This window comes from Pundamilia nyererei, unplaced genomic scaffold (assembly GCF_000239375.1).
Source record: "Pundamilia nyererei isolate P.nyererei 1_Seehausen unplaced genomic scaffold, PunNye1.0 scaffold00426, whole genome shotgun sequence".
Taxonomy (NCBI): Eukaryota; Metazoa; Chordata; class Actinopteri; order Cichliformes; family Cichlidae; genus Pundamilia; species Pundamilia nyererei.
In genome coordinates this window covers 223,568-242,998 of record NW_005187827.1, presented here as the reverse complement: position 1 = coordinate 242,998, position 19,431 = coordinate 223,568, and the positions used below count along the sequence as shown (strand labels likewise).

At 41.5% G+C, this 19,431-nt stretch overlaps 3 protein-coding genes across 4 annotated transcripts in view; 1 reads left to right on the top strand and 2 right to left on the bottom strand.

Moving 5' to 3' along the window:
• gys1 (glycogen synthase 1 (muscle)) overlaps window positions 1-1,072 on the bottom strand; it is a 12,044-nt gene extending 10,972 nt beyond the window's left edge. For both annotated transcript variants that reach the window (XM_013916015.1, XM_013916016.1), the window contains exon 1: window positions 871-1,072. The gene's annotated coding sequence lies outside the window, so the exon portion shown is untranslated. The remainder of the gene's footprint in view (window positions 1-870) is intronic.
• A 2,381-nt stretch (window positions 1,073-3,453) lies between these two features.
• Window positions 3,454-13,801, top strand: pold1 (polymerase (DNA directed), delta 1, catalytic subunit). The gene is made up of 27 exons (XM_013916014.1): window positions 3,454-3,669; window positions 4,530-4,725; window positions 4,873-4,986; window positions 5,187-5,327; window positions 5,531-5,656; window positions 5,911-6,079; window positions 6,428-6,542; window positions 6,673-6,802; window positions 6,942-7,108; window positions 7,215-7,319; window positions 7,479-7,619; window positions 7,732-7,842; window positions 7,925-8,116; window positions 8,194-8,282; window positions 8,380-8,496; window positions 8,903-9,016; window positions 9,155-9,302; window positions 9,734-9,829; window positions 9,921-10,058; window positions 11,862-12,037; window positions 12,215-12,367; window positions 12,460-12,562; window positions 12,653-12,785; window positions 12,963-13,076; window positions 13,177-13,229; window positions 13,347-13,444; window positions 13,539-13,801. The coding sequence occupies exons 2-27, from the start codon at window positions 4,539-4,541 to the stop codon at window positions 13,624-13,626; spliced, it is 3,318 nt and encodes a 1,105-aa protein (XP_013771468.1). The 5' UTR covers window positions 3,454-3,669; window positions 4,530-4,538; the 3' UTR covers window positions 13,627-13,801.
• A 633-nt stretch (window positions 13,802-14,434) lies between these two features.
• LOC102198516 (GTPase HRas) lies at window positions 14,435-18,514 on the bottom strand. Its single transcript, XM_005753411.1, has 5 exons — window positions 18,199-18,514; window positions 17,881-17,993; window positions 16,651-16,829; window positions 15,993-16,152; window positions 14,435-15,896 (listed from the first exon to the last, which is right to left on the bottom strand). The coding sequence occupies exons 2-5, from the start codon at window positions 17,989-17,991 to the stop codon at window positions 15,786-15,788; spliced, it is 561 nt and encodes a 186-aa protein (XP_005753468.1). The 5' UTR covers window positions 17,992-17,993; window positions 18,199-18,514; the 3' UTR covers window positions 14,435-15,785.
• Between the last annotated feature and the right edge of the window lie 917 nt (window positions 18,515-19,431).

Below are 19,431 nucleotides of genomic sequence, written 5' to 3'. Positions count from 1 at the left end.
AACAGATAAGGACACTGATCAGGTATAAACTTGATCCTGTAGCAAATGTTGCTGATGATGAGCTACTGTAAAAAGCAATCAGCTGATGTTCATGCATGCAAACCAATAGCCTCTTCCACATGTTACAAAAATCCTGTCTGCGCTTTGATTTTTTTTAATGTAATTTTTTTTTTTTTACTGTAAGGAAGAAGATGATACTCAAATTCCAGCGTGTTCGCGCTGAGCTGCTACTGATAGCACTGAACACAAGGCTGACCCCGGGCACTCACAGACGGAGAAGCCTTCAAGTTGATGACAAACCAAACACTTAAGCTTTGCATAAATTTGCCTTCTTATTTTTTGGATGTAGCCCCTCGAAGATTCTGTTCTGATTGTGTTTTTATAGCGAGATATGAAAGGTCCTCAGTCCATCATCACCATGCTTTACACCGATCCTGAGCGTAAACACCTTACTGCTGAATTAAACTTTCTCTGGAAATCCACATGGGATTCCCCCCGGCTCTGTGAAGGGGTTCCTATCTGCCTCATTAGGATTTCATTGTAAACCATCATCATCATCATCATCATCATCATCATTACCATCGTGACCTTGCTGACGTCCCTTTTAGTGAATAGAGTGGTTACTGCTCAGCAGGTCCACATTGCTGGGAAAAGGGCACAATGTCCCAAGACAGGCACGTCTTGAGACCCCAGGGAGCAACAACACGTCTGTGTGCGTGTCTATCGTGAGTTTCGGGGCGAACGTGACATGAAGCACCTACTGCATCACTGCTGCGGAAAAACACAGACGCCGCGTCCTGAACCGATGCGCGCACGCCTAGGATGTATTCTATTATCACCGGGTAGGCTGAAATAAAGATGTTCACTTACCCTTCAGTTTTGTCCCAACTTCACGAAGATGAAGCACGCATTGGCAGCTGTCGCAGTCCGTCCATAAAAAGAATAACAGCGCAGAGTGAGAAGAAGAAGGGGGCGGCGGCGTTGGTTAAATGTCAGCGATTCACATTGGCCCGGTGCGCTCGGGTCGTGCGGAGGGACGGGACGCTCATGGCCTGCGATGCAGGAAGGAGGCTGGGTTGGTGAGCTTGGAGTCTCCGCCCACACATTATTCATGAGCTGCACTCCTATTGGCCCCTGGCTTCTCCGTGTCTCCGCCTTTTACATAAAACACCACAGGAACTGGGTGTTTTCCTCGGCGGGGACGTGCGATTGGCTGGGAAGTGGTTAAAGAGCTGCTGTTATTGGTGAACGAATGTTTTAGCCGTGCACAAGAGGGGAGTCACGTACAGCAGGGAGCTTTTTCTAGTTTCCTGTGAGAAGGGGGAGAGCCAGAGCTATTTATAAGCTTCTCAGAGGGCTATAGTTTTAAAAAATACAGTATGACTAGAGACATTCGTGGACTATCCTACCTATGGAGCTACTTAGAGGTATCAGATTAAAGTAAAACCTTGACCTCTCCATCCCTACAGTGAAGAGATCCAGTGGGTCTGTTATGCTGCGGGCGGATATTTGCTGGCATGTTGTTGAGAGAGGGGTCAGGGCAAACGGACACAGAGTAGTTCTGAGTGATCACATTGAACTTACTAAAAAGCATTTATAGTCTGATAGGAGTGGTCTTTTCCTGGACAGCAGTGCTCCTCCACAGGGAGTCACTGAATGGTGTGATGAGAATGTGAATCATATGTTATGGCCTCCACTAGATCCCAGCCACCACCGAACCCCTGTGGGAGACACTGGACCAGTGTGACGGTGTTCTCCACCACGCTGAAAATGATCTCTGCTGCCACTCTATAAATGTTGCTGCACACAATGAAGGATCTCAGCTTTCTTTAGGAATGCTGTTTTCCTATGTGTACAGTAAGAAACCGTACTATATGTATAGAGTATATTACTCTAACTGCAAAAGATTATTGGAAAAATATTAAATCACTGCTATAATTCTTCTTTTGTAACTTCATTTAAAATAGTACACAGTAGTAGTGTATTGTAAATGCGAATACAGTAATAATACTGTAAAAAATGCATTTAAATGCCAGTACTTTACTGTAAGATACAACAAATTCAAATTTTATTTGTCACGTACACAGTCATACACAGTACGATATGTAGTGAAATGCTTGGACAACTGCTCGTGACCTAAAGAAAACAAAAAGGGAAAAGGCTATGAATAAGATAGGAAATAAATATGAAAAATTAAAAAGGGTAAATTTAACTAGGAAGGAATAAAATATAAATTAAGGTTAAAAATGAAATAACTGTACAACACAAATTAGAATGAAGGGTAAATTTAACTGGGAAAGAATAAGATAAAATATATAAGTTGAAAATAAGTTGAAAATAAAATAACTGTACAACAAAATACACAATATAGAACTATATAAGAATGTATGAAGAAATATAAATAAATATATACACAATAACAGTAGCTGTACAAGTATTAACTGGAAATGAAGAATGTAGTGACCAGTGTTGTGCAATCCATAACCTTTTCCCAGCACAAAATCATCAAACCACCAAAATGGAGAAAATATTTTGACTATAATGTTCATATTTTTTAGCAGAGCTCCGAGGACGCTGGAAGAACCAGTACTAAAAGTGTTCTGCTGGCACGTGGTAACCTTACCCTTTACGAAAGCCACTTTACGTTTTTCTTTCATCTGTAGATTAGTACACTTCCTCTTGTCAACTCCAAATTGTGCAAAACAGCTTATCTCCAAACTATATTCTATTGCTCAATAATACATCTGCAGCAGTCATAGTTTAGAAAGTATAGTCTTGATTTAGTCCAGTCCATTCGCTTTATTGTGAGTTTTTCTATTTATAAATAGATGTTTTTATATTTGGTATGGTTCTATTATATCTTAATGCCTCTTCATTCCAGCTCACATTTTCATTCCAGTGTTTTACAGACTGCGCGTCTCAAGCGCTTACCAGTATCTTGAGCTGCGCTTCAGCAAAGCATTACATTGTTGAGTTCAGATACAAGTGCAGACACTTTATCAGCCATTTCCTCCTGCCATGAGGATTTAACAGTTTTTATTAAAAGTGAAGTCATTTAAAGTGACAACACATATTATATATTCAGTCTGTTCTTATGACTATATAAGAAAAATAAAGTAATTTATATCCATATATAGGCATGCATTAACTATTTAATACGTGTATAAGCATGCATGAATAAACAATTAACTAATTTGCCAATTCTAACTCAATTATACTACCTAAATGAATGAAGCATGCCAAATATCTATTTATCTGTCTATCTAAAAAAAAAACAAAAAAAAAACAGGAAAGACGGTTAAAAAAAAAGCAAATTTCCCTCCATTACTACTACGTACTATCCGACGTCATTTTGCCGGGAAAACACCGTCTTTTTGTTGCACTGGGTTTAGTCGAGTCGCGCTCAACTTCCTCTTTTATGCCGTTAGGTTTCCGCCCATTCTGTGACGTGGTTGGCCATTGCTTTATTTCTTAGCCTGGTATCTAGACGCAAAATTTCCGCGCGTTCGTCGGTGAAAGTTTGCAAATCAAAGAAGGGTGGCGGGAGCAGTTCTCAGTCCGGTTCTGTTGTGAGGAAGTGCCATTGTTAGGCGTTTAGAAGTTAGAAACGCAGCAGCCACTGATAAGTTTTCGTGGCAGATTTCACGGAAGGATTGCTTCTACAACTGGGTAAGATTAGCCCGAGGGCGCGAGACCTGTATGTGTTTATACCCGCGCGCTAGCTTACTGCCTTAGCTCTTACAAAGAAAAGAAACGTCCGTGTACCTTGTCATGAGGCTTTACTGCTCCATTATTGAGTGTCATATAATTTCATACCTTCCAGTCAAATGTTACATTTGAAAGTACGCCACTGACACGTGGATGAATTATCACAAATGTAGAGGTGAAGGGGACAGAGACCTGCACTGTTTGGATGTGAGGCTAACTGTGTCGTGTGCTGTGTGGAGCTACAAGGTGTGCGACAGCACTCACAGTAACATGGCAACAGGCTGTGCGGTGGGAAGGTTGTGGATGATTACTACTAGTCCCATGACTAATAAGCACCAGTTTATGCTTTACTGTGTTTTTGACGGTCGGTGTCGAGACTGCATGTGTTCCCTTTTATCCTGTGTTCTGATATCGCTCCTTCTTCTTATTGTAACTCTGTACATTCTACCTTTCACTTGTAAATACCCTCCAGTGCAGCTATAATGAGTTATTACTGAAAGCATTGCACTAATTTTATCTGTCACTGGCCTACATTACATATTTACTCATTATATGAGTATACTGATACAGATCAGGAGTAATATAGACTGAGCAAAGAGTCATACTTACAGGATTTTCCTTGCATAAACAATTTTGGTTCATTTCTGTTTAGAAAATGGTTAGAAGAATATGTTAAATGCCGAGCTTTATGTTAACTAAAACTCATTTTCCTAACTACACTTTGACCGCATGAGCTTGCACATTTAAGTGCTTAAACATATTACAGACTTTTAACCTCCAAGTTTGTTCCATAGATTTTTACCAAGTTTTCTTTAAATCAGCTTGCAGGCATGGATCATAAACGACACAACGGCAGCCGTCTCATGGGTGGTCCATCCCAGGCCAAACGGGGTAAAACGATGGGTGAATGGGAGGACAGTCCTTCGCAGTTTGAAGAGGAGTTGTCCATGTTTGAAGAAGCAGATATGGATGCAGAGGAGATGGAGGGGCAGGCAGGACACGATGTTATTCCAGTAGGTGAGTATTAAACTGCAAAGCGCACATTCACAGGTGATGTAAATGCTCTCATCACACAGGAGGAATTTAATGAGTTATTTAGTGACCTGTAGTAAAGTTACAGATCCCTCAAGCATGATAATTTAATTTCTTCTTCCATCCTGTCAGGTGACCTTTTCTCAGCAGACCTAAACCCTCGCTGGCGACGTCCTCCTGCCCCCTCACTGGACCCATCATCTGATACTCTGGTGTTCCAGCAGATTGATCTGGACTACTATTTGGGTAATTATCAAATATAATGTTTGTCAAAGCTGCTTTTGCTCTAAATTTGAGTCCCAGAAATATCGACCTGGCGAGCTTGTAGCATGATATGAAAACATCCGAGCTGACTTACAGTTATATCAACCTTTCAGAGCATATTCGTTGTTGCTTATGAATATTGTGGTGTGTAATTTGGCTTTCAATGGTTTTGTGTCATGCAGGGGAAACGGTAGCGGGCATGCCCGGTCAGTCGCAAGGAAAAGTGCCAATCATTCGGATGTTTGGTGTAACAGACAATGGCAACAGCGTGTGCTGCCATGTTCACGGCTTTGCCCCTTACTTCTACGTCCCTGCTCCAAATGGTGAGTGCTTGTCATCATGTTGACTTTGCATTTATGTGAAATACTACGTTTCCTCACTATAAATAGCTTTAAAGTAGCTGTTACAGTTGTAACCGCTTCTCTTTGTTCTGAGCTGTCTAATTTCTGCTTTTAGGGAGAAAATAATGAAAATGTAATTCATGCTCTAAATCTAATGTTGCCCTCTGGTTGCTTTAATTGAAAAGGGTTCACGTCTGCTCACCTGGTGGAATTTAAAAAGGAGCTGAACTCTGCTGTCCTGAAGGACATGCGCTCCAATAAGGACAATATCTCAGTCACAGTGTTGGCTGTGGACATCACCCGCAAAGAGAGTGAGTACAAGTTTATTATTAAGTGGAAAAAAACAAAAAAACTGAGTCTGTGAAGACCAGCACAAATGCAGATGTGTATTGTGATCAAGGTCTTGAACCTTGTTGGATAGCAACATTCAGTAATACATTAACTTTTATACTTTATTACTGTGTGTTACAATCTTATACGATTATAAAACAAAATGGTGTTCATTTGAGATGAAAACGTCACTTATCCCTCTTTTTGTTTTTGTTTTTTTGTTTCTTTCTCACAGGCATGTATGGTTACCATGGGAAACGCATTATCGATTTCTTGCGGATAACCATGGCGATGCCTCGTCTCATCGCCCCCGCAAAGAGACTGCTGGAACAGGGCTTTAAGTTTGCCCATTTCCCTACCAGCAATTACCAATCCTACGAGGCCAACATAGACTTTGAAATCAGGTGTGTGTGCTTAAGAAAAAGGTACAAAATAATTTTGAAAACGTGGTGGAGAGATGAAAATGACCGTTATCGTTTAAATACACAAAAGGAAGCTGTATCCTTTTTTTGAAAATACCAAAAGAAACCGAAGGTTAAACTTATACTCACTGTAGCGTTTTGTTGATGCAAAAACACTGTTGAAATCCCAGCATTGTTAAAGTGTTCAAAGGAAGCCATTTATTGTAATTAACGAAGTTATGTGGATAAATGTTGTATGTAGAAAACTGCCAGTAAATTAAAAATACAACAACATTGTGTCTCTTTAGACTGTGTGTGTGTATATGTTCATGCATGTGTATGTGTTGTCAGGTTTATGGTGGACAGCGACGTGGTGGGTTGCTGTTGGATTGAGCTCCCAAAAGGGAAGTACAGAGTGCGCGAAGAGAAGAGCACGGGTAACACGAGTTCTCAGTCCGCAGGAAAGGTGGGTGTACAATCTCTCACGATGTTACCTTGGTCACTAGTTTAATTTCATGTTCGATCATGCGGTTTTAATGTATTTGTATAGGTAAATGGTGTTTGTGAACTTTGCCACTCTTGTTCTTTTCCTCCAGGCCTCCTTGTGTCAGTATGAGGTGGATGTGGGATGGAAGGATCTGATAAGTCACCCTGCAGAGGGAGAGTGGCAGAGGATTGCACCACTCAGAGTCCTCAGCTTTGACATAGAGTGCGCAGGAAGAAAAGGTGCTTTGTTTACACAAGAATTCTCTGGAGTTCTTACTCCGCGTTAGAATAACTGTTAAAACGTTATTTAAGCGCATGACCAAGGCTGGTCTAACTTGATGAAAATCAAATGACTCTGGTGTTGCCTCTTTACTTCCAGGAATCTTCCCTGAGCCGGACAAAGATCCTGTGATTCAAATTGCATCTATGGTGCAGCGTCAGGGTGAAACGGAGCCCTTCATTCGCACAGTCTTCACCCTGCAGTCCTGCGCCAGCATCGTTGGCTCTCAGATACTGTGCTTCACACAAGAGACGAAGTTACTGCAGGTATACACGTGTACACTTAAAGCAGTGAAATGCATACATAGTTTGATATGGTTTCTTTGTTTCCTTTCAAGTCATATTTTTTTTTGTTTTGTGTCTGTATGAGCAGAGCTGGGCTGAGTTTTTGAGGACTGTTGATCCGGACATTATTACTGGCTACAACATCCAAAACTTTGACTTTCCGTACTTGCTCAACAGGGCAGCTGCTTTAAAGGTTAGATGGAGCTTCATTTATTTTAGTCCACTGACAAAGCCTGAAATATTCTGGAAAGATGAAGCTTCAACATGTATATTGACGATTTAATGGAAAAACCTAATTGCTCACTCATTCCCGTGTTTATCCACTAGGTGATAAATGTTCTCTCATTTTCAGGTGAATTATTTTCCGTACTTGGGCCGAGTGCGAGGCATCAAATCAGTTTTGAAAGACTTGAATTTTCAGAGCAAGCAGATGGGCCGCAGAGAAAACAAGACCATTAACATGGAGGGCCGTGTTCAGTTCGACCTGCTGCAGGTCAGTACTTTCTCTTTCTGTGCAGGTCAACAAAGACATTATGCGGTACATTTTGTATTTGGGAATGTTGTTAGGGGAAGACTGAGCTTTGAGTTGGTGCCTTTTCTTTCAGGTTCTTCTCAGGGATTATAAGTTGCGCTCATACACATTGAACGCTGTGAGTTTCCACTTTTTGCAAGAGCAGAAGGAGGATGTGCAGCACTCAATCATCACTGATTTGCAGGTAAGATCAAGACAGCCTTGTTGGGAATTTAAAAAAAACTATCTAATATTAATTTGTTTTTCCCTTTCTTCCTCTGTCACAGAATGGAAATGAACAGACGCGCCGTCGTTTGGCAGTCTACTGTCTGAAAGACGCCTATCTGCCCCTGCGCCTGCTGCAGAAGCTAATGTGTGTGATTAACTACATGGAGATGGCCAGAGTGACCGGTGTGCCTCTCACGTACCTGCTCTCACGAGGCCAGCAGATCAAAGTAGTCTCTCAGCTGCTGCGACAGGTAACAATGCCGAAGCGAACATGGCTCCTGCATTTGCATACCTGGGATTTGGAAACTGAGTGCGTGTTTATGTTTAGGCCACAAAACAGGATCTGGTAATGCCCGTTGTAAAGACAGAAGGAGGCGAGGACTACACTGGAGCTACTGTCATTGAGCCAGAGAAAGGGTAAATGCATCTATGTTTGTGTCAGTCCACTGTTGTCTTCACGTGTTACATCTGCAGCCTTGTCATGTAATTTTCTACCCTGCTCTCTTCCGTGTAGATATTACAGCCTTCCCATTACCACATTGGATTTCTCCTCCTTGTATCCGTCCATCATGATGGCTCACAATCTGTGCTACACCACTCTGCTGCAGAAAGGCTCAGTGGAGAAACTGGGGTAAGCAATTTTCTTTTTAGGTGATCCTGTGGTGTAATGGTTTATGCATTCTCCTAACAAGCAAAACTCAGGATTCAGAGATTCTGAGATTTGCATCCCTTTGGGGTTGTCTCAGGACAGAGAACCAGCGTTAAAAGTCAGCCAAATAAAGCATGCAGAGAAACAAGCTTAATGTGTTTTGTCTACTTCCATTGAAAACTACAAAAATTATATTGAACAGTGTTCAAAGGGTCGTGTGAAACTAACAAAGCAATTGAATTTATAGGTAGGCTTCTTTAGCTAGTTTAAGGCCATTAACCAAGTTAAGATCAGAACAGTTGTGCACGATGTGAATTCACTTTATTCATGCACTGTTTATATTATATTTGAGTGAAAGCTGAGTCATTAACCGATTGTATGTGTTCAGCCTGGCTCCCGAGGACTTCATCAAGACTCCAACAGGCGATCTCTTTGTAAAGAGTTCTCTACGAAAGGGACTTCTCCCAGAGATCCTGGAAAACCTGCTGTCTGCCCGAAAGAGGTTTGAATTGTTTAAAATCAATCACAGAAACTGTTTGGACTGGAATGACGATCTTCCAAAAGCTGTAGAAGAAGAGTTGAGTTGGAAATAGTTGATCTATGAGTTCACAACCTGTGTGATCCCACCGTCTGTCTGCAGGGCCAAAGCAGAGCTAAAAAAGGAAACAGACCCCTTCAAGAAGCAGGTGCTGGACGGCCGACAGCTGGCCCTCAAAATCAGCGCGAACTCTGTGTATGGCTTCACGGGGGCCCAAGTGGGCAAACTGCCCTGCCTAGAGATCTCACAGGTCAGCGCTTTAGATCGGATGACTTGTTTTGGACATCAAATGTTCACAATTCAGGATCTGCAACACTGCATTTGTCAGTCTAAACCAGGTTGCCTTCATTAAACTACTTTGCACAGTACTTTGTATTGTGCACAGATGTAAACAGAAAACATCAGAGATGTAGGGCAAAGATTAGTGTTGAAAAGGAAACCACAGAACAGGTGGAGAGAAATGTTACCCTACCCCCCCGAAAAAATACAAAAACAAAGACTTTCTGTAGGTGATAGCTGAACTACAGTGATCTCAGTTTCAGGCTGTTTTGTGAGAAGATCTTTTCCCTAAACATCAAAACTTCTGACCTGCAGTGTGGCTGAAATGCTAAATGTTTTTCCAGCATCATTGGTAATTTAGTGATTTAAATGCATTGAAATATTGCATTTTGTCTCATCCAGAGTGTCACTGGTTTTGGAAGACAGATGATTGAGCAAACCAAGCAGCTGGTGGAGTCTAAGTACACACTTTCCAATGGCTACCAGGCTGACGCCAGGGTGAGCCCAGTTATGAACCAATCTCTTATTCCTTGATGATCTGATGTATCAAAAACACTTGACACGTTATATGTTTTGTTGTCCTGTTCAGGTAATTTATGGAGACACGGACTCTGTCATGGTAAAGCTCGGAGTTGCAACAGTAAAAGAGGCCATGGATATCGGGAGAGAGGCGGCCGAGTGGGTATCATCCCATTTCACACCACCCATCAAACTGGAGTTTGAGAAGGTACCGGTTCAGTCCAGAAATGTCTTCTCCGACTTCTCTACATGTGCACTGCTTAAAACACTTGGTCTCGATATTTTTGTCCTGTTAGGACAGATGAGCCATTGTGAAACAGTTTCAGCTGTTTTGGTGCAAATGAAAGTGACAACTAGTGCATGCCAAAGGCAGCAACAAGATGGCCCCCAAAAAGAGAAGTGGTTTTTCCAGGTGGTGGTCACGGTCTCTCCTCTTTCCTCCTGACTGGTTTTACAGTCTTTTACACAAAGCACACATAGAAGATTCTGAGCCCAACAGCAGCACTGTCATCTGCTCCTGGAGGAACAGGCTTCATGACCATTGTATAAGGGTCTGACAGCTTTTACTGTGACCTTTGCATGTAGCCCAGTGGTGTGCAGCTTGAGTGGTATTTGCTGGGGAATGACAGAACTGGCAGATCCAAAAACGGCTGAAGAAGCTGAAGTTGCTTCAGCAACACTTGTAGTATGAAGAACAACTTCATTCTTTGACCAGTGTGTTTTGGCCTGTAGACTCCATCAGGATCATCAAAAATACATGTAGGAAAACTGATCATATACAGTACATTCGGTACGCATGTCCACCAGTTCACTCAAATGCATGACTGTGGAAAACTTTCTTTTGATTGAGGGGGAAAAAATGTAAATACCTATTTGCTACCAGTGGAGCAACAGCAAGGATGTGCTGGGTGCAAGGCCAACTGGGGAGCGACCAGTGTAAAAATGTGATGGAATCATGTTTGTCTGTCTTGAAGTTCTTAGTTTTGGTGTGAATGTAGTTTAATAAATAACAGCTGCAGATCTATTTGTTTATCTTTTATATCTTGTAAATATTTGTCTCTGCATTTTACGCCCACTTTATTCGCTGCAAATACAATCTAGTCATGCCACGACATGCGCTTCATACCGTTCATGCTGCAAATGTTGCTGGCGCCTCAACATCGGTGCAGGTTAAATGAACAGACTTGCATCCCTTAAGCTGAAATAATTTTGCATTATGCTGTGATGATTAAGTGTTCCCCTTAATTTATTTAAGCAGCCTGTTATGAATCTGGTTAAACACTGTTATGAATGGCAGTGTGACTGTATGACAGAAACATGCAGCTGCAAGGCAGGGTTCTAGTTTTCAAACCTCAAATGTGATTCAAATGGATTAAGATGAGGTGATCTGAAGATCTTAATGTTCAAAAAGCACTGACCTATTACCTGAAAAACTGACTCTGCAAGATAATAAAGTCCCGAACAGTTTTGTAGCCTGTTGTTGTCACTGAAGCAGGAACTGCCCCCCAACTCCAACAGGGGGCGCTCATATTATGGCTTTATTTCATGATGCAGGTCTGTGTTGTGAATATAATTGGCCACATAAAAATAAAAACAAACACAAAGTTCACTTTCACTTTGTGATTGAAAATTAGTTTGCATTGAGAGTTTGGTTAATTTGGAATGACCTTCATTATTTTACCTTTGCAGTGGTGCATATCAGATAATTAGAAAGATAATTAGATGGATTTTTTTCTTTTTAAATTGTAACCAAGCAGTACAAGCCAGCAAGTAATTTCCAGTATTTACCAGATTCGCGCTGTTCAGCACAGTCCAGGACTGTGTGTCATGTTTCAGTTCAGCTGCCCGATGTTTGGCCTTTTGCTTTCTGTATGTGTCACTGTCTTCCTCTATCCTGAGTCCTAGTGAAGGTCTAAAGGTGACCGGGGTTTGCAGTCAGGTCCTCTTAGCTTAGACCCGATGCTTTCAAAGAGCTGTTGTATTAATTATGTCTTTATTAATATTTCACCAGGTGTACTACCCATATCTGCTGATCAATAAGAAGCGCTACGCAGGCCTGTATTTCTCCTCCAGTGCAAGCACGCATGACAAAATGGACTGCAAAGGTATTGAGACCGTCCGCAGAGACAACTGCCCTCTGGTGGCTAACCTCATCAACACCTGTCTGCAGAAAATCCTCATAGACAGGTAAACGCATACTCTGGCTGCACTCAGTTTATTTTGTGCAGTCCAGAAATAAGTCATGATTTCTAAACTTTGGACTTAATTTGCTCAGCTGTGTCTTTGACAGTCTGGTTGATTATGAACCAGAGATGCTGACATGGCTTAAAAACAACAACCAGAGCTGTTGTGATGTTTCTTCAGGGATCCCCAGGGGGCCGTGGAACACGCCAAAGAGGTGATCTCAGACCTGCTCTGCAATCGCATCGACATCAGCCAGCTGGTCATCACCAAGGAGCTAACGCGCACTGCCCAGGAGTACGCTGGCAAGCAGGCGCACGTGGAGCTAGCAGAGAGGTCCGATTGGTTGATAACTAGATACCGAGGTGTCTTACTTTAAATAAGATGTTAGAGAAAAAAACTTTTAAGCCTTTAAATCTGATTTACAGGATGAGGAAAAGAGATGCAGGTAGTGCCCCCAACCTGGGAGACAGAGTCCCATATGTCATCATCAAGGCTGCGAAGGGAGCAGCGGCATACATGAAGTCAGAGGTGTGTAGGGCGTGTTGATGTTTCATCTGTTTCTTTCTTAGTGGAAACATTCAGCTTTGATAATGATCCCCATACCACATTTCCATTCAGGACCCCATCTACGTGCTGGAGAACAACATTCCCATTGACACACAATACTACCTGGAGCAGCAGCTGTCCAAACCTCTGTTGAGAATATTTGAGCCCATCCTGGGAGAGAGCAAAGCAGAGAGCATCCTGCTCAGTAAGTCAGCACACCTGACCAAGTATTTTAACATGTATGGAAAATACAAGTTTAAAAAAGTTAACTGAAATAAAAATAAGAACTAGACTTTCCAAAAACAGTTATTGTGAACATAATCGTAAGAGGTGTGATGTGTTACTGTGAAGCTTATCGTTGCTCTTTGGTGGTGTGTTTCAGAGGGCGACCACACACGCTGTAAAACTGTGTTAACCTCAAAGGTTGGAGGCCTCATGGCGTTTGCTCAGAAGAGAAGCACCTGTATTGGCTGCAAAGCTGTGCTCAAGACCGATGGTGTGTGTGTGCAATTTCCACCTTCTTTACTTCAGCTGGTGTTTTGGAAAATGACAAAGCTGGAAGTTTTGCACATAACATGTAATGTGCATCTTTGCAGCGGCCGTGTGTGATTTCTGCAAGAAGAAAGAATCTGAGCTCTACCAAAAAGAGGTAAAGTGGCAGAGCAGAATAGCTCTGCTCTATCAGAGTGTCGGGAGATAAAAACAAAACCAATAAAATTTAGGTCTGTCTTAGTGCATTGCTAATTAGTCCACATTATCACCACAGATCTTTCACCTGAATGCGCTGGAGGAGCGTTTCTCTCGCTTGTGGACTCAGTGTCAGCGCTGTCAAGGCTCACTCCATGAAGATGTGCTGTGCACCAGGTGTGTATATGAATGACATGATCATTTTCATGATAACGGTTGATTGGTTTGCAGCAGAATTACAGTAACGCTGTACCCGCTGTCTCCTCTGCAGCCGGGATTGTCCGATCTTCTACATGAGGAAAAAGGTTCAGAAAGACCTGGACGACCAGAGCAAGCTGGTGTCTCGTTTCGGATGGTGAGGGAGACGCTAGCTCGCTGCGATCGCTCATGTGCCTAATTTCAGACGACCTTTCACTGTATTTTCTCTTTTGTTAAAAAAAAAAAGAAAAAAGAAATGCATATATATGACTATTTTTTATGTTTTCTAATATGAATAAATGACAATAAGTGGAGTTTTGTAAAATAAAATCCAAAAAGAAATTGTGGTTTTTACTCACTGAACATTTAAAAGGGAATCTCATTAGAAGTGATGAATCAACACACGTCAACAGCGTCACATCTCCAGTTTCTGAATGACCCTGTTCAGCTGTGTACGTACTTACACACCCGAGTCTTTGACATCAAAGTGCATAATTTCACAGAAATGAAAAGGGGAACTTGATTACCTTCAGCACTTTGTCTCAGTCAAACCTCAAACCACAGCCCTTCCTCCCCACTGATTTTGCACTTCAGAAGAAAAACCCGTAAATATAGTTGCAAGTGGCAACGGGAGAGCAAAGCAGGTCTGGGGAAACCGCTGGTACAACTTCATGTTCAAAAGCGCTGATAGGTAAAACAATTTTTTACTTTTTTCTTTTCCTTTTTTGAGAGCTGACACAATGTTTGGTGAAAAATCAGTCTGATAACTTCTGTGAGGCTTGGTCAGAAGATCACCTGTGCAAGTGCAGGTGACGCTTTCTCAAGGCAGGGCTGCAAAAAAACCTCTTAAACGTTGGAAATTTACATCATAAGCTGCATCCTAATTCAGGTACATGCACCTGTTGCCTATCAGTTATTCCCTCTCAAAAGCCCGCAAGTAACAATTATATGAACAAAACGGACACCATGTAAAAGCTGAAGACTTTTACTCGTTTCTTACAGCAGAGCGCATTACAGATTTACAACGTCTTACTCAGTTAACCTCCTTGATCATATAATAATCATATATGCATTAGGCAGTCAGAGCCCTCTGGTTAAGACAATTAAAAAAGTAAAAATCCTACATGGATGGATTGACTTGTTAGCAGGATGCAGCTCCCCTGAAGTTAGTTCACTGAACAGTGACGTCGTTTTTAGTAAATACACAGATGCTGGTTTTTAAATTGTCGGATGTTTGTAGTTCAACAGAAAAATGACCACACCTCACGAGTGTTCCTGTGCTCGACATGTTTTGTGTAGTACCACAGCGTTGTTTTCACAAACTACATGCTGTGGTGGAGTTTGGTGTCACATAAACAGTGTTTGGACACAGTAATGAACCCCTGACAACACTAGCACCGGCAAAATAACTGTTAAAAATGGACTTTGGAGTCAAGTGTGAATGTTCACACCAATAACGGCCTTAAAAAAATGACGAGCAGAGGAATCAGATCGTCTGATTTTTCTCTGTTATAAATCAGCGTCTGATTCGACGCTGTATTCCTGAGTAGCTTTTAAAGTAGCACTAATTCTAAAATCTGCATTCACCACACAACAGGAAGTGACTAAAGTGCACCTGGGAGTTTGAAACACAGTTTTGAGGTTTGTTAACGGGGAAATCCTACAAGATTTTTTTTTTCCTTTTAGAAAAAAATTAATTCAAAAGTAAATAATGCTGATGTGTTTCAAGCCCCAGAGGCTGCACCAACCTATTTGTATTTTAAAAAATGCACACAAGGGGAACGATTTTAGAAAAGGTTTTGACTAACTACGTTTCCATGGTAAAGTGGTCTCACAGGAAAAAAATAAAACAACCTCCAAACTCTCCAGCTCACTTAAACAGTTTCCTCATGAAGTCAAACACTGACCATTCAGCAAATTTTATAAAAAAAAAGTGGAAATGTGCTGAGCACTACAATAACAAATGGAAATGTGACAGTGTAAAGTGCAGTGATGCATTACCGTGAACTCCTGACATCTAAATGGTCAACAGAAGCTAAAAATGACCCACTAAACTCCAATAAAACCACATTTAAAAAGTACACTTTCCCAAACGCTGCTAAATTGACACTGCACATGAATGTATGAATAACAAACCTTGTGAATACACACTATAACTGGAAACTTTAACACCAATAAAAATAGATGTTTTTTCTTTCCCCGCATGTCTACGTCCTTGTGTGGAGGTGTGTGCGATGTCTCCAAGGTGCAGGGGCAGTTGTGGGGATGAGGGGAGGAAGAAACAAGTGCTGTAAGTGATGCTGGCTCTGTGTGTGGTTTGCTATAGTATCATGCAACGTCTCTGAGTGTTCTTGCTCTTCTTGTTGCTGCGGTTGGTCTCCTTGTATCTTCTGATCTCCCGTACTAGAGAATAAAAAGCTTCCTCCACACCCTGCAAAATAGGGAAGAAGCCGATTCGACGTTTCAGGAGGTTTTATTCAGGAACACAAGAATGGATTGATGAGTGCTGTCGACAGGTTACCGTTACCTGTCTGGTTTTGGCGGAGGTCTCTACAAACGGCACGCCGTAGCTCCTCGCCAGCTCCTGCGCCTGCTGCGTCTTCACTGTGCGGGTGCTGAGGTCGCTCTTGTTCCCCACGAGCACCATGGGGACGCTGTCACTGTCCTTCACCCTATTGATCTGCTCTCTGAGGAGAACACACGCGACAGAGCACGTTGCAAACGCTGATCGATCAGTTCAGACTGACGATATTATTCAGCAGGTCAGACTGAAGACCTGTGGTCTTTTTAGTTTTATCATTTGCAGACAGAATAATTTAGTTGGTGTTGCAACACTCGCTGGGTTCTGTGTGTGTTACACTTTTTATCTGTGGCTTCCCTGTTTGCAACGTTTTATATTTACAAGTCAAAACCTTTTTGGAACAGTTACGAAATCTACAAATGACCCCACACAAATTGCAGAAACGCTAAGTTTATCTGCAGATATTTGGTAGACAAGTGAGTGCAGTTCTCGCTAAACAGGAAATAGCCTTTGAGTGCCTAAATGTGCACAGTTGAGACAGCTATGCACAGCTGTCTTAAATCTCTGTGTGACTGAAATAAGGAATTAGTCCTACTTGGAGACTACTGTTTGAATTCTTTGTCCAGCTGTCTGTGCTGGCGTGAACCCGCGAAACTTCCTTTACCTGTAAAGGTGAACGTCCTCAAAGGACTTGCTGTTGTTGATGGCAAACACACAGAGGAAGCCTTCTCCCGTCCTCATATACTGGTCCCTCATGGCGCTGTACTCCTCCTGGCCTGCAGTGTCCAGGATGTCCAGCAGACATGTCTCTCCATCAATCACCACCTGCTTTCTGTACGAGTCCTGCAAGACAGCACGAGTTAGGCTGCAATGCATCATCCTGAGTCTCACGCTGCTGCATCATGTAGCAACAAGATCTTGGTGATTTTGAAATCAATGTGCTCAAGTGTGAATATTTTATAAGCAATTATGGAATCGCACCATTTATTGGCACGAAGGCTGACGTTTATTTACACGGGATAATTTAGAACGTGACAGTTATTTGCAGGTAAGATGATTATATTTTTATCAAATATTGCCATCTTTAAACTAGAAGGTTATCCCGAGGGCATGAGCTCTGCTGAGGCAAAAGGTCTGTTTAACAATTTTAAATTAAAGAGGATTTGCACAGAAATTTAACGGATATTTGCTCATCCCTTGCCCCATGCTGCACCTCTTCATCTTGGTGTTTCATGCACAGTCTTGCTGACAAAGCTGCACCTCCAGTTCTTGCCTTGGCAGAGGACTACAGTGTTAGAAGGTTTTGGGCAGGTTTTAACAAGGTTTCTGGCCTGACTCTGACAGCAGCAGTCCACGTGGTGATGTACACCATTTGCAGACACAAAATATATAAAGACTGTGAATCTCTTAACAGAAAAACATGAAATTAAATTGTGTTAAAATCAGCTCAGTGTTAAACAAAAACACTTTAAAAGATTTGTTACGCGGTCGTGCAGCAGGAATAGCAATCCTGTGATGTAACTGCACTATTGTAAAACTAAAATCTACATTAATCTGATTCTTTTTAATATGCAATGGCGATACTTAAAAGAAACGCTCCTTCTGAGGGCATAAACTGGGACTTTGCTTGTGTTGGATACTCAGTTTCATGGACAAACATTTGCCAGAAATGAAAAGAATTTATTAAATAAACACGGGACCCTTGTAACTGCTCCAAGCGGCAATTCTTCCAACAACACCGGGACATATCAACCATTAAAACCGGACTAATTCTGATAGATAAAATAAAAACCTGATTAATAACACATCTGTAGCACTAATGAGCAGTACGGATGCTAGTTAAGCGCCAGATTAGACTATGTATTACAGCACTTTGCGTCTGCTGGTCACTTACCTCGATAGTTGGATCGTATTCATCCACAAAGTGGTTCTGGATGAGCTGGATGGTGAGAGCGCTCTTGCCCACACCTCCTGCCCCGACCACCACAAGTTTGTACTCGGTCATACCTGCAGAGAATGAAGCCAACAGGTGACCATTAAGACATCTAATAATTTGCCCCCTTCCTCACTGAGCTGACATGGCGAAGAAGACACTGACTGACCCAGATTTATCGGCAGACATTTAAAGTCTTTCTTTTTTTTCCTTTTTTTTGCAAAAATGTAGAGTCGACTGAAATGATTACCAAATGGAGACATAAACTGCTTGGCTTACCTTTGTGAAGAAGTTATAACGGCGTAAAATGAAAACGGAGTTTTGGACTAGATAAATGAGATTAGCTCGCTACATAACGTTAGCCTGATTTCCTTGTTTTAGACACTTGTAGAAACACTTAAGGATGTGTCCAGAACTTTCTTATCTGCCCCGCGCGTCCAAAAAAGATTGAAGTAAAACTGTTGAGCTACTAGTAAAAATCAGAATTTATGTTATTAAATAATTAAAATCCCAGATTCGTTCGAGTTCCTACTTATTCTTCATTGTCGTTCATTGGAAGTAGAGCGTTTTTTCTTTACGTTAATCCCCGGGTGAAGCAGCCTATGAGACCACAGCACGAAGACGGACATCTTAACTGTCCAATCACAGCAGGGAACTGGTTCGTGACCTCGCCCAGAGTTGCTGCGGTCCAATTATAAAAAGGTACGGCTTAAAACGGGCGTGGTATTTAAAAGGCAATCTTCCTCGAAATGCTCACAAAGAGAACTAAATTTAATTTGAATACCGAACAATACGACGTTATACGTCCAAAAAACAAGTTTGAAGCAAACAGCAGCTTTGTAAATGCTCAAAGTGCTTATGGGAAGTGTTACGATATTTAACTCGGCACTATACAGTACATGTGTGGTCATTGCCCCCTTGTGGCCATATTGAGGAACTGCAACAGCAAATTAGTTAATGCACAATAACTATGTAATTATTAATACAGAAATTATTATATTAATAAAATCCTTTAAAAACCATAGTTAAAAACAGCAACATAAATAAAATAAAATAATAGTAATATGGGAATATTATTTTTATGTCTCCCAAATGACATTTGGATGTCGCAGACCTGTTGCAGTTCAACCTGGATAAAAACTTTTAATTTTATGTTTATAGGGAGAGTTACAGACAGACAAGAACTGCACAGCCCACTCAACAAATCATCAAGTGGGATAGAGACACATATTCTTTTACTTGCCTTTAAAGCGCTTTACTTCATGCAATACCTTTCTTTAGGAACACTTGGATTTTTATTTTTCTATTTTTTTATTAGTGGTGTGTCATGGTGTTGATTTGTTTTACGTTTTAATAGTCTTATTATCTATATTACACACCTACACAAAAAGATTTTATTTATTTCTCGGGTAAAGCTGGGGGAGTCACTGCTGATTGTCAAATCACTGGTAGTAGCTATAATCATTGCTAGTCTTTATAATTTCAAAATTAAATTATCAAAGACAACCAGCA

What these genes read in the sequence shown, in the direction of transcription:
- pold1 (XM_013916014.1), top strand. Translation starts at nt 4,539, where the DNA reads ATGGATCATAAACGACACAACGGCAGCCGTCTCATGGGTGGTCCATCC. An exon ending in AACATAGACTTTGAAATCAG is followed by an intron (nt 6,080 to 6,427) that starts GTGTGTGTGCTT and finishes ATGTGTTGTCAG; the next exon opens with GTTTATGGTGGACAGCGACG. An exon ending in TCAAACTGGAGTTTGAGAAG is followed by an intron (nt 10,059 to 11,861) that starts GTACCGGTTCAG and finishes ATATTTCACCAG; the next exon opens with GTGTACTACCCATATCTGCT.
- LOC102198516 (XM_005753411.1), bottom strand. Translation starts at nt 17,991, where the DNA reads ATGACCGAGTACAAACTTGTGGTGGTCGGGGCAGGAGGTGTGGGCAAG. An exon ending in GAGGACGTTCACCTTTACAG is followed by an intron (nt 16,153 to 16,650) that starts GTAAAGGAAGTT and finishes TGTTCTCCTCAG; the next exon opens with AGAGCAGATCAATAGGGTGA. An exon ending in CCTCCGCCAAAACCAGACAG is followed by an intron (nt 15,897 to 15,992) that starts GTAACGGTAACC and finishes CCTATTTTGCAG; the next exon opens with GGTGTGGAGGAAGCTTTTTA.